The sequence below is a fragment of the Geotrypetes seraphini genome, chromosome 4, assembly GCF_902459505.1.
Source record: "Geotrypetes seraphini chromosome 4, aGeoSer1.1, whole genome shotgun sequence".
Classification (NCBI taxonomy): Eukaryota; Metazoa; Chordata; class Amphibia; order Gymnophiona; family Dermophiidae; genus Geotrypetes; species Geotrypetes seraphini.
Window position 1 is genome coordinate 54822267 of NC_047087.1, and position 12620 is coordinate 54834886.

Consider the following 12620-nt stretch of genomic DNA (forward strand, 5'->3'; position numbering starts at 1 on the left):
TGTTTAAAATGCTGGCTGTCCGTGTACATTCAGTGCTGCTATCCACAGAAGTGGTGATACTGAAGGTAGACATTCATTGGTGACTGGCACTAAATATATGGATAGTGCCAATATTCAGCTATCTGGATTGCTAAAAGGTTTACGTTAGGCAGCTTTTTTGCAGTCCTAACTTTATTTGCATAGCTATCTGGATAGTGGCTGAATAATACCAATTATTTGTAGGAGTGAAAAAGGTAAAATGTGAATCTCTTGTTCACTCTTCTCAAAAATACTAGGACTAGGGGACATGCAATAAGTTACTAAGTAGTAGATTTAAAACAAAGGGGAGAAAATATTTCTTCACACAATGTGTAATTAAACTGTGGAATTCGTTGCCGGAGAATGTGGTGAGATCAGTTAGCTTAGTCCATAGAAGTCCATAGGCCATTATTGAGATGGCTTGGGGAAATCCACTGCTTATTCCTAGGATAAGCAACATAGAATCTGTTTTACTACTTGGGATCTAGCTAGGTACTTGGGACCTGGTTTGGATACTGGGCTTGATGGATCTTTGGTCTGTCCCAGTATGGCAATTCTTATGTCCATGTACTGCCCTTACTCCATCCTTGCTTTGCCCCAGCACTATTTGGATCAGTCTAAGAATTTTCTGGGACATTTTATCTATATAAATAATTTTGAATACTGGGTCAAATGTGTATTGAATTTTACTTAAAATTTCCCTCCATTCATATCCCAGTAGTGGTGACTGAGACATGTCTGTATCTAGAACAGGGGATACTTTTGGTGTATTGATGCATTAATTCTTTTCTTTGGCCTATCTCTTTCTCCTCCTCCCACTGGACATATGCTTTGGTCATACAGACTTTTTCCAGGACTGAGGATAGAATGGAAAAAGAGGCTGAATCTTTAAGCACTTAGTTTAAGTAAGCAAGGGCTCCTCATACATGGATGACTCCTTATTTTTAATCCTTCACAATGGAAGTTTAGTAGCCATCCTTTGGTACTCAAAATAATTTGTTTGATTTCTAATGAGCCTTTTTATGTGCTTGTTTTTTGTTTAAAACAGGAAGAAGGTCGTGGTCAGGGCTTCACTGATGGATCATATCAAGGGAAGCAACTATTCAGGTGTGATGAGGAATGTGGAGTGTTCGTTGGCTTGGACAAACTTGAGCTGTGTGACGAAGAAGATGAGGATTTGGAGAATGATTATGCATCTCCTCTAGACGCAACACAGGTAGAAATACCACCATTAGACATTAACTCCAGGGTGTCTTTGAAAATTGGAGAAGGCATGGAATTCGGGACAGTTATATTCTGTGATGTCTTGCCGGGGAAAGAAAGCCTTGGATACTTTGTTGGCGTGGATATGGTAAGACATTATTTGTCTCACTGATATTTTTTGGTGCACAAGTTGCATATTCATTATGGATAAGAATGTGTATTTTGGCTTGATAGTGTGCCTTAAATTGATTTAGCATACACAACCATTTTACATATCGACTCCATCCTCCAATGATTTAGCCAAATTCTTCAGTTCAAAGGTAGTAAAATGAAGATCATCTTGCTCCTTTAAGCAAGACATAGTAATCCATGAACCACCACTTCAACAAAACAATATCCATGCAGATCAAGATCTTGCTCCTTTAAGAAAGACATCTTCACAATTTATTCAGTAAAGGCATCAATGCACTTATATTACAGTTTGATTTAAGCAGTGCCTTTGATCTGTTTGACCATAAAAAACTTCTGGAATGCCTAGATGGCATTGGTATCCATGATAATGTCTATTCATGGTTTCAGGGACTTTTGGAATCGCACACCTATCAAGTCCGAGTTAATGATGTCAACTCAGTAACATGGAAAAACCCTTACGGAGTTCCTCAGGGATCACCCCTGTCCCCGAAGCTTTTCAACATTTATCTCCTCTCGGACCAAGATTGTCTAAATTTGGAGTAAAATTGTTTTGTTATGCCGACAATATCACTATTATAGTTCCTTGTAAAATATCATTGAGTAACATAACTCATACTATCGAGGCTATTTTTGACACCATAGAGGCTTGGATGTCAGAATTCAAACTGAAGTTGAATTCTGACAAGACAAAATTTTTCTTTGCCTCTCCTCGGCACTCGTCTTATGATCCATTCATAACCATCCTATATAATAAAAGGCTAACTCACGCATGCGCACTCCTATTTGTGTGCTTCCGTGATTAGTAGTTCCGTGGCCACATGAGTGCGCATGCGCGAATCCCCAGCACTTCCCTACACTCGCCGGAAGGACTGGACTGTACGAGTCCCCAGCACAAGCGTGTGGCCGACCCAGGATCGTGAGAGGATGCACCGTGCAAAGTGCTGCACACTACTGGAGGGGGAGGGACATACTGGCACAAACCTCCCGCCAGAGAGGAAGGGCTGAAGCCAGCAACAGCAACGAATTGTAAACGCTGCTGTTGCCTGAAGCACCCGAGGCAGACGCTTCTCTCCCAGCGAGATGACTTTAATATCAAACCTCCCTCCAGCGTTGGTAGCCGCAACACGCTAAACAGGCTGCTTCGGGCTTTCTCCTGCAGTTGAGTCCCTCTGCTGCGTCACTGATGACATCATCAATGACGCGACAGAGGGACTCAACGGCAGAAGAAAGCCGCGAAGCAGCCTGTTTAGCGTGCTGCGGCTGCCAACACTGGAGGGAGGTTTGATATTAAAGTCATCTCCCTGGGAGAGAAGCGTCTGCCTCGGGTGCTTCAGGCAACAGCAGCGTTTACAATTCGCTGCTGTTGCTGGCTTCAGCTCTTCCTCTCTGGCCGGTCCTGCCTACTTCCTGTTTTCATGAAGACAGGACCGGCCAGAGAGAAAGACCAGAAGCCAGCAACAGCAATGAATTGTGAATGCTGCTGCTGACCAATGAAGTAGTTAAATGAGGAAAGGGAGCAGAGGGGGAGAGAATGGCTTGGAGGGAAGGAGGAAGGTATGCCAGACCAAGGGAAAAGGAAGGAGGAGATGGAGAGAGGCCATATGGAACAGAGAGAGAGAGGGCGGACACTGGATGGAAAGAGAAGAGAGGGGCAAGACAGAGGGTGAACAGTAGATGGAAGGGGTAGAGAGAGGGAGACACACCAAATGAAAGTGTGGAGGACAGGGGGAGCAGACGTTGGAAGGAAGTGGGGAGGAGAAAGAAAAAAGGCCACATGCAGGATTGAGGGAAGAGGATAGAGTTAGAAATAAAGATAGACGGGGCCAGGGAAAGACACAGACAGAAAGAATGACAGCGTCCAAGGAGAGAGAGACAAATTAAAAAAAACAAAACAGACAGACAGACATCTACTCTAGCACCCGTTAATGTAACGGGCTAAAACACTAGTAAATTCTATAAAATACACAATCCATTCCACTATTAAAATACTGGATGTTACTCTAGATCACAATTTAATTATGAAACATCAAGTTGATGCTGTGGTCCGAAAGGGTTTCTTCATGTTGTAGAAATTGCGCACACTTAGATCTTATTTCAATGCTTCAGCATTTCGATCTATGGTTCAGTTTCTGGTTTTGAGCCAGCTCAACTACTGCAATATAGTATATCCAGCGGGCTTCAAGAGAAACATTTCAAGATTATGTATTATTCAGAATGCTGCAATTAAACTAATACACAGCCAAAAGAAATATGATCATGCCACTCCTTTATATCAAAATTTACACTGGCTCCCTGTAGAAGCGCGCATTATTTTTAAATTGGGCTATTCCTACTACAAAGTCGCTACTGGACAAGCATCACAATATTTGACAGATCTATTTGGTTTTTCTTTCCAGAAGAACCCCAGAAAAATTCATGTTTTTTTTTTGTATTCCTACCAGCTAATGGCTGCAAATATAAAAAATTTCATGAGCGTCTACTCTCTTTTCAAACTGCTATGTATGATAGTGACGTCAGGCACTTGTTTTCCATGTCTCTTTCATATTTTCACTTTAGAAGGCAACAAAAACCTTATCTCTTTAATAAGTTTATAGGTAATTAGGGCTCCTTTTACAAAGGTGCGCTAGCGTTTTTAGTGCATGCACCGGATTAGTGCGTGTTATAGCATGCGCTACCTGAAAAACTACCGCCTGCTCGAGAGGAGGCGGTAGCGGCTAGCGCGCGGCATTTTAACACGCACTATTCTGTGTGTTAAGGCCCTGACGCACCTTTGTAAAAGGAGCCCTTAGTTTCTTTTCCATCTGCTTATTCCTTTATATTTTTTTATTGCTCCTTTTGTGAACCGCATTGAACTACCTGGTTATACGGTCTAGAAATTGGCTTATTGTATTGTATAACACTTATTGTTTGGCTACATACAGAAGGAGACCTTGGCTGTATCTGAATGGATTTAGTGATTTTGAAGCAAAGTATTGAGCGCTTATAATAGCTGGTACTGTTTATTTTTATTTCCATCTTTCCATGTGTCATGTTTTTACTTTCTCACACCAGATGGCATAACCAGTGAGTAAAGTTTCAAAGATTAATCCATAATGCTAGTCATTGGTCAGGGGAATGAGGGTTGCCACTTTTCCTTCCTGCCTTGGAGCTTATAGTATGTTGGTCCTGTAGGAGAGAAGAGACTTTAACTTTGAATCTTTTGCACCTTGATGGATTGCATTGTGGGTAAACCATGGAGCCAGCCTAAACTTGTTAACTTTGTGTTTTTCTAGATGTGTCAAAGTTGTTTTTTTCTGCAGGCATCTTCACTGCCAACAATGGTAGCTCTATGCATTTATTCATGTGGGTGTTTTTAAATTGTAATTGGGACAGTATATATGACAAAGCTTACTGTGTATGAGTTTTGTAAATGTACTTTATAAATCTGCAGGATAATCCTATTGGAAACTGGGATGGAAGATACAGTGGAATACAGCTCTGTAGCTTTGCCAGTGTTGAAAGTACCCTTCTTCTCCATATCAATGATATCATCCCAGGTATGAGTCTTTTAATTATTATTTAAATGTGTTGTGACCTGGGAGCCTATGGTTATTCTGGGCCAAGGACCATTTCTGGGGGCCTTTTGGAACTAGGGCTGTACAATTAATGTGTTAATATTTAATGCTGTTAATGCACCCCCCATCCCCCACACTCATCAGGAAGGGGCCAAAAGTTCTGATTGACCCGGATGCCCCATAGGAGGGTCTTCAGGCATCCGGGCCAATCAGAGCCTTAGGCCCCTTTCCGATGCATCTGGGGAGGGGCCTAAGGCTCCGATTGGCCCAAGTTTAAGGCCCCTCCCATCCCCGTAAGGAATTACCTCCATCCCCGCCCGTCCCCATAAAAAGCAGCAATTACTTCTGACAGGATCATCAATTCCACAGTTTCTTTTGTGTTTGCGCTGCTGTTTTCCTTGTGGAATCTCTGGTGGAACCCTTTTTTTGTTTTCTGTTCAGGTAATTAACTTATAAACCCCCTCTTTTACTAAGGCTTACGTGTCCATTATATTATATGGACGAACCCTGCTTCCAAAGCCTTCCATCCCCGTGGGAGTCCCGTTGGCTAGAAGGGGGTCCCTGTGGGAGTCCCGTGGGCCAGAGGGTTAGGGTCCCGTGGTAGTTCCGTGGGTTAGGGGGGTCCCCCGCGGGACCCACGGGATTCCTGCGATCCACGTTCCCATGCAGACCTCTACTCTGAACCTCTTTGTAGCTTGTTCGTAGCTGTGTAGAAACACCTTCTGCATTGTACAGTGGGGCTTTTCTTCCCTTTTATTCTAGATGTATTTTCTGTGAGTGTGAGGTATTCCCTTAGGTTTCTAGACTAGCTTAAATAGCTACCTTTCTTGTCTCCCTACCCCAAAGTGAACAATTGTGCTCCTAAAATGTGTGGTTTTATATAGCTGAAAACTGAAGCCCCCAGTTTATCCACAAAACAAATCTGGTATGGACACTAGCATATTTGAAGCCTTCCTCCGCAATGACTCATGTTCAGATTTCATTGTTTTTTGAAGAAACCTTCTCTATGGGCGAGGGAGTAATTTGCTTTCCATTCTCTTTCATATCTTAACTTCCCTCCTGGGACTGAAAATGAAGGCACCAATTACTGCCTACTTCAAATCAAAATGCATTTTTTAAAATAAAGTAATAAACCTATTTTAATACAAGCTATAACCCCACAGTTTAGATACTAAAATGTGCCTTGTTGTTTCTAACTGCCCTTTTTTTTCCAACAATAAAGAAAAATGTAAGGCATGGATGAAATGGAGCTTTTCAGGGACAGTAATCAATCAACCTCCTAAAGATTGAGCCTTTGTATTTAGTCTATGTACAGCAGGACTGCTTCTTTATAAATCGTTAGGTACTTACGAGCTTTATTTCAAAAAATTCTACAAAGAGAGCCAGCCAAATGGACTACTGAGAACTCTGTGCATAGTTCCTGAAATTGGCTCCTGCTCCATGGGCAGACAGGATCAAAGGGAGTGTTAATGCAATATTCACAGCCTCTGCCACCCACACCCCAGTCGAAGAAGAGGGATAGGAAGAAGGCAGTGTCAGCCAACTATCACAGTAATGACATCTACCATGTAACTTGAGAGCACACACACATGCCATGCCCTTCATTGAAGCATTGTCTCTGCAGTGGCTGGGGAATTGGGAGTGCAATAGGAGGGGAATTGGGCTTGCAAGTCTAGCAAAAGAAAACTAGGTATGTAAATTAAGGCACGTGGTGCATCATTCTTGTACATGAACTCCTCTGGCTTACATGACAATAAGCAACAGAAAGTTCTGCAAATCCAGGAAGTGGAAGACTGTTTTCAGATTTTCAATTATGACTAGCCCTGTTGATTATAACTGTTGATGATAGCGTTAAAAAGAAATAAATTTCCTGAGGCATGGATTCTCTCATGTATCTGTATAGCGTTGGGTATATCTAATAGTGCTATGCAAGTTAGTTGTGGATTGCCTGGGTAGGGAGAAAAACAGAATGTAGTAAATCGTTTTCATTGAATATTTCTCTATAAATACTCTCTAAACGTTGCACAAGATAAGTATACCGAATATACTTGAATATAAACAGGTAATCTTTTTCCACAAAAATAGGAGGAAAAAAGGTTGACTCGAAAATAAACCGAGGTTAGAAATTTGGGTATGTGAGTGCCATTTGTCATCCCCATCAGAACACCTGGCCTCAGTCACACATGCAGAAAACAGAAAAAAAACAACCCCTTTTCAGATACAAACCCACAAACTAAAAGTACTATTGTACACAAACGAAACCCTAATATGCCAGACTCTACACATAGTACACCACAAGAGAAATAGAAAGAAATGCATTTCTTCCTGAACAGTCCAAAATATAAAAACAACAGATGTAAATATTCAAAGTTGACATATTTCAATTACTAAATTGAAAGTAAAAAAACATTTTCCTACCTTTGTTATCTGGCGATTTTATTTTCTGATCATCTAGTTCCTTCTGTGCTCCTAACTCTGTTTCTAAGGCCTTCTTATACATTTGCTGTTTCTTTCTTCTCCTTCACTTTTTGCACTAAACAGTACTGATTATCATATTCAGTTTTCTTCCATTTTTTTTCCTCCATCTCAAATTTATCTTTTCAACTCTTCCCCTTCCCTTTGTCCATGTGCACCATCTCTTCTCTCTCTTCCCCTTCACGCCATCCATGTGCCACCATCTCCTTCCTCTTGCTTCCCACGGCCTCCCCTGTTCCTTTGCTGTGATCCACCCAAGAGGAATCAGGAAGTTGCTTCAGATGAGGGTGGACCGCGGCAAAAGAAAAGTACAGAGGAAGCCACTGTCTTAAGTACTCCTATCCTCCACTATCCGCTCTACCCTGCCCCAGTCTGACATTGCTCTTACAACCAGATTCTCCAGAAACCGACGCCGATGTTCTGTACTGGGCTGGTGAAGGGCCTTGAGCGTCTGCGCATAATCAAGGCTTGCTGGACTCCCTTTGAGAATCCCAGAGAGAGCGGGAGCCAGCAGGCCTTGAGAATGCGTAGACACTCAAGAGCCCAGCCTAGCCTAGCAAAGAGCGTCTGCTTCTGGAGCATCAGGACTGTAAGTGCAATATTGGTCTGTGACAGGGGGGAGTGGGTAGTGGAGGATAGGAGTGCCTTTCAACAGGAGTGCCGGTCATTGGTGAGATCTTAGTATAATGATTGTGGTTAAATTCCTATTTTGGTGTCATTTTTTGTTTCTTTTCACGGTTTGTCTACCTCTGTTTAAATTGATACACCTCAAAATACTCTCAGTAGCAGTGTTCAAACACTGGCACACCTTACTAGCCTGTTGCTTTCCATCAGATTACCTTGAGTGATGTCACAGAGCTGGCAAACATGTGACTCTAATGTCACAAACAATAGATTGTGGATTCCTTGAATGAATTATGCAGGAATCTCAACCTGGCAGCCAAGCAGAGTGCTTCTCATTTGAACTTCTCTCTGACCAGCAGTGTTTGGAATGCAGTGACCCCTTCCCTCAAATATCTCAGTATTTTTGAATGTGCTGTTGGCTTCTTAAAAAAAAAAAAAGGTAAAGTAGCTTTGTAAGGGAATAGCTCATCTTCTGTTATACATTTTTTAAAAGTTTATTTTTATGTCTGACATTGAGTAAGACTGGAAAGACTAATGCTGCATCAAGAAGGAGCATTACCACTATTTTTTATTTCAGGTCATGCGTTAACATTTAGATGAACTCAAGTTGCCTGCTCCCAGTTAACATAGAAGCAATTAGGGAGGAATTCATCAAGGGACGCTAAATGATTTAGTGCTTGCTAATGATTAGCACATGCTAAATGTTAAGACACCCATGGGAATATAATGGATGTCTTTGCATTTAGTGCTAAATTGGTTGGTGCCCCTTGATAAATTCCCCCCTTAGTACGAGAAGTATAATGTGCTAGTTGGCTAACACTTCCACAACCGTGCTATGTCTCCAGAGAAAAATTCAGTAATGTGCAGTCTAATGCATGGAAACGCTTAAAAGCAGCTGCACTGTAGCTTGAAGGGCTCCATGGTCTCATTGGTCGACTCTACCGGGCCATGGTACGCCCCATCTGGAATACTGCGTCCAGCACTGGTTGCCGTACATGAAGAAGGACACGGTATTACTTGAAAGGGTCCAGTGAAGAGCGACTAAAATGGTTAAAAGGCTGGAGGACCTACAGTGAGAGATTAGAGAAACTGGGCCTCTTCTCCCTTGAAAAGCGGAGACTGAAAAGGGGACATGATCGAAACATTCAAGATAATGAAGGCAATAGACTTAGTTGATAGAGACAGGTTGTTCACCCTCTCTAAGGTAGGAAGAACGAGAGGGCACACTCTAAAGTTAAAAGGGAATAAATTCCGTACAAATGTAAAAAAGTTCTTCACTCAGAGAGTGGTGGAAAACTGGAATGCTCTTTCGGAGGCTGTCATAGGAGAAAATATGCTCCAAGGATTCAAGATAAAGTTAGACAAGTTCCTGCTGAACCAGAAAGTACGTAGGTAAAGCTAGGCTCAGTTAAGGCACTGGTCTTTAAACCAAGGGCTGCCTCGTTTGCGGACTGCTGGGCACGATGGACCACTGGTCTGACCCAGCAGCGGCGATTCTTATGTTCTTATTTTTCTGGCTTGGGTTGATGGCTTACTGAATTAGATGAATACTTCTACAAAATATGTTAACTTTTTTGGTGTGTTATTCAAAACAGTTTAGAGCCAGGTTTTCTATATGCTTACCTACTTTTTTCTCATGTTCACATATGTGCAAAGTCCAGATACTTTTTACCTATGGACTTCATGTACATTTTCAGCATAAAATTCAGATGCTATCTTGCAGAGAGAGGGGGGACATGATCGAGACGTTCAAGTATCTTACGGGCCGCATCGAGGCGGAGGAAGATATCTTCTTTTTCAAGGGTCCCACGACAACAAGAGGGCATCCGTTGAAAATCAGGGGCGGGAAACTACGAGGTGACACCAGGAAATTCTTTTTCACTGAAAGAGTGGTTGATCGCTGGAATAGTCTTCCACTACAGGTGATTGAGGCCAGCAGCGTGCCTGATTTTAAGGCCAAATGGGATCGGCACATGGGATCTATTCACAGGGCAAAGGTAGGGGAGGGACATTAAGGTGGGCAGACTAGATGGGCCGTGGGCCCTTATCTGCCGTCTATTTCTATGTTTCTATGCCTTGAAAATTGGTAAGAAAAGTATCTGCATGTGATTGCCACTTCTTGTGCTGTGAATACCTTTTTTTTAATTGAAAAAAAATGCATGTACTTTTGAAAATAGAAAAGTACATGTTTATTTTAGTCTCCACCCAGACCCCACTTGCTGGGAACAAATAAAATATGGCTAGAAAGTATTTGCATAGCTATAGTTTGTGAATAATTCTTATCTACACATAGTTGGACAATTTTCTCAAAATGCCTTTCAGTGCATAAAGAACTATTATCTCCAAGGATGAGCAGGATTAATTTTTTTCATACTGATGGGAGATGTTACTGATGGCATCTCGGCTTTGGAGATGCTTCCCAGTGTTCTTTTCTCAAAGTGTTGGAAGTGCCTCATTGCACATCTACATATTTTCCTGCTGTCATTGAGTGGGGCCAGGTCAGTCTTTGTTTTTCCACAGAACAGTGAGGACACTGTGTCGGTGTCTCTTCTCACTTTGCGTGTCTTTTTTTTCTTCCTATAGCAGAAATCTCTTCATTATATTTTTTTAAATCAGCTTTTTGATATTTTATGTATTTTTTTCTTTATTTTTCATGGCTCACCAGGCCCTTTGCTTCTCAAAGAAGTTTTGCAAAAGCCATATTTGTTATTTTGATACAGAAGATCCCTGAAGCACCAAATGGCGAAACAGGGAATCCCTGTCAAATCTTGGAATGTGTACTAGTATGTTTGAGATTGGAGGAGTAAGCCATAATAAGAGTGAAGTCTGTGACACGTAAGAAGTACCAATAAAGCAAATTTCAATGGTAGGAGGTCCTAAATGCGGCAACTAAGAAGAATCAGGAATGTAAGCTAAGTACTGATTTTGAATTTTGGAGGACTGTGCACTATGTTCTGTCAGCCATCTGCATTTATTTATAGATTGAACCTGTAGATTTATGAACAGTAAATTATGGACCAGTACAGTGAAACCTTCTAATTAGTGAAATTAATGAAAAGAAGAGTGTTAGGAATAGGATTTTTCTGACCTATGAAGAACATCTGAGCTCTCTTTCTTCCATTTTTTTTCTTTGTCTTATTATTTTTGTGTGAATGTGTTTGCATCTTTGAAGATATTGATATAAGAGAATATGGAGTATGGCTGTTTAGTATTTACATATGAGTGATTTTGAAGAATCCTTGATATTAAAACTCATTAATTTTCCTGTGAAGTTTTGAATAATTTCAATTGCCCCAACACTGGATATATGTTACATCAGGGAGTGCTAGGGAGGTAAAATTCCTAGACGTCATAAATGACTGCTTCTTGGAACAACTGGTCCAGAAAACGACAAGAAGGGAAGCTATTTTAGATTTGGTCCTTAGTGGAATGCAGGGCATAGTACGGGAGGTAACTGTGTTGGATCCACTGGGAAACAGTGATCATAACGTGATCAGATTTGAGCTGATATCTGGAGTGACATTGCTAAAAAAATCTACTTTAGCAGCATTTAAATTTTCAAAAGAGGAAAATGGTTAAAAAGAAGCTAAAATAATCAGTGGCAAGGCATTTGTGTTATTTAAAAATACCATTGTGGAAGCTCAGACCAGATGTATTCCATGTGTCAACAAAGGTGACAAGAAGAGGAAATGAGAGCCAGCACGGCTAAACAGTGAAGTGAAGAGGCTATTGGAGCCAAAAAACATCCTTAAAAAAGGATCCAGATGAAGAAAAGAAGAGACATAAACACTGACAAGTTAGATGCAAAGCTTTGATAAAGAAAGCTAAAAAAAGAATATGAAGAGAAACTTGCTAAAGAGACAAAACTCATAGTAACAATTTTTTTAGGTATATCAGAAGCAGAAAACCTATGACGAACCTGTTGGATGATCAAGGAACAAAAGAGGCTCTCAGGGAGGATAAGGCCAAAGCGGAGAGACTAAGAATTATTTGCTTCAGTTTTTATGGAAAAAGATGTAAGGGATCTACCTGAACTGGAAATATTTTTCAAGGGTGATGATGCAGAGAAACTGAAATAAATTTCTGTGAACCAGGAAGAGTGATAAATCATCTAAACCGAATGGCCAGGGTACTGGAAGAACTCAAACATGAAATTGCTGACCTCTGTTAGTGATCTGTAACCTGTCGCTAAAATTGTCTGTAGTACCTGGAGATTGGAGGTGGAGATCCGGAAATTTGAAAACTTGTTAGCTTGACTTCAGTGCCGGGCAAAATAGTGGAAATAATTAGAAAAAATAAAATTTTGGAAAATGTCTTCCACTTCAGGTCACTGAGGCCAGCTGCATGCAGGATTTTAAGGCCAAATGGGATAGACACGTGGGATCTATTCACTGAGTTAGGTGGGGGAGGGTCATTGCGGTGGGCAGACTAGATGGGCCATGGCCCTTATCTACCGTCTATTTCTATGTGTCTATGTTTCTATGTAAACATGATGTATTGCAGTGTGGAGGGATCTTTTCTGGGGCCAATGCTATTTAACTTATTTTTAAATGA

The 12620-nt window shown here is 41.2% G+C and overlaps 1 protein-coding gene across 6 annotated transcripts in view; it reads left to right on the top strand.

Annotated features, from left to right (window-relative positions):
* Positions 1-12620, top strand: part of CYLD (CYLD lysine 63 deubiquitinase) — a 137449-nt gene that overhangs the window by 27243 nt on the left and 97586 nt on the right. For 5 of the 6 annotated variants that reach the window (XM_033941993.1, XM_033941995.1, XM_033941990.1 and 2 more), the window contains 2 exons: positions 1067-1369; positions 4844-4949. In XM_033941993.1, coding sequence (XP_033797884.1) covers positions 1067-1369; positions 4844-4949 — 409 coding nt within the window. The remainder of the gene's footprint in view (positions 1-1066; positions 1370-4843; positions 4950-12620) is intronic. The other variant, XM_033941996.1, reaches the window with a different exon arrangement.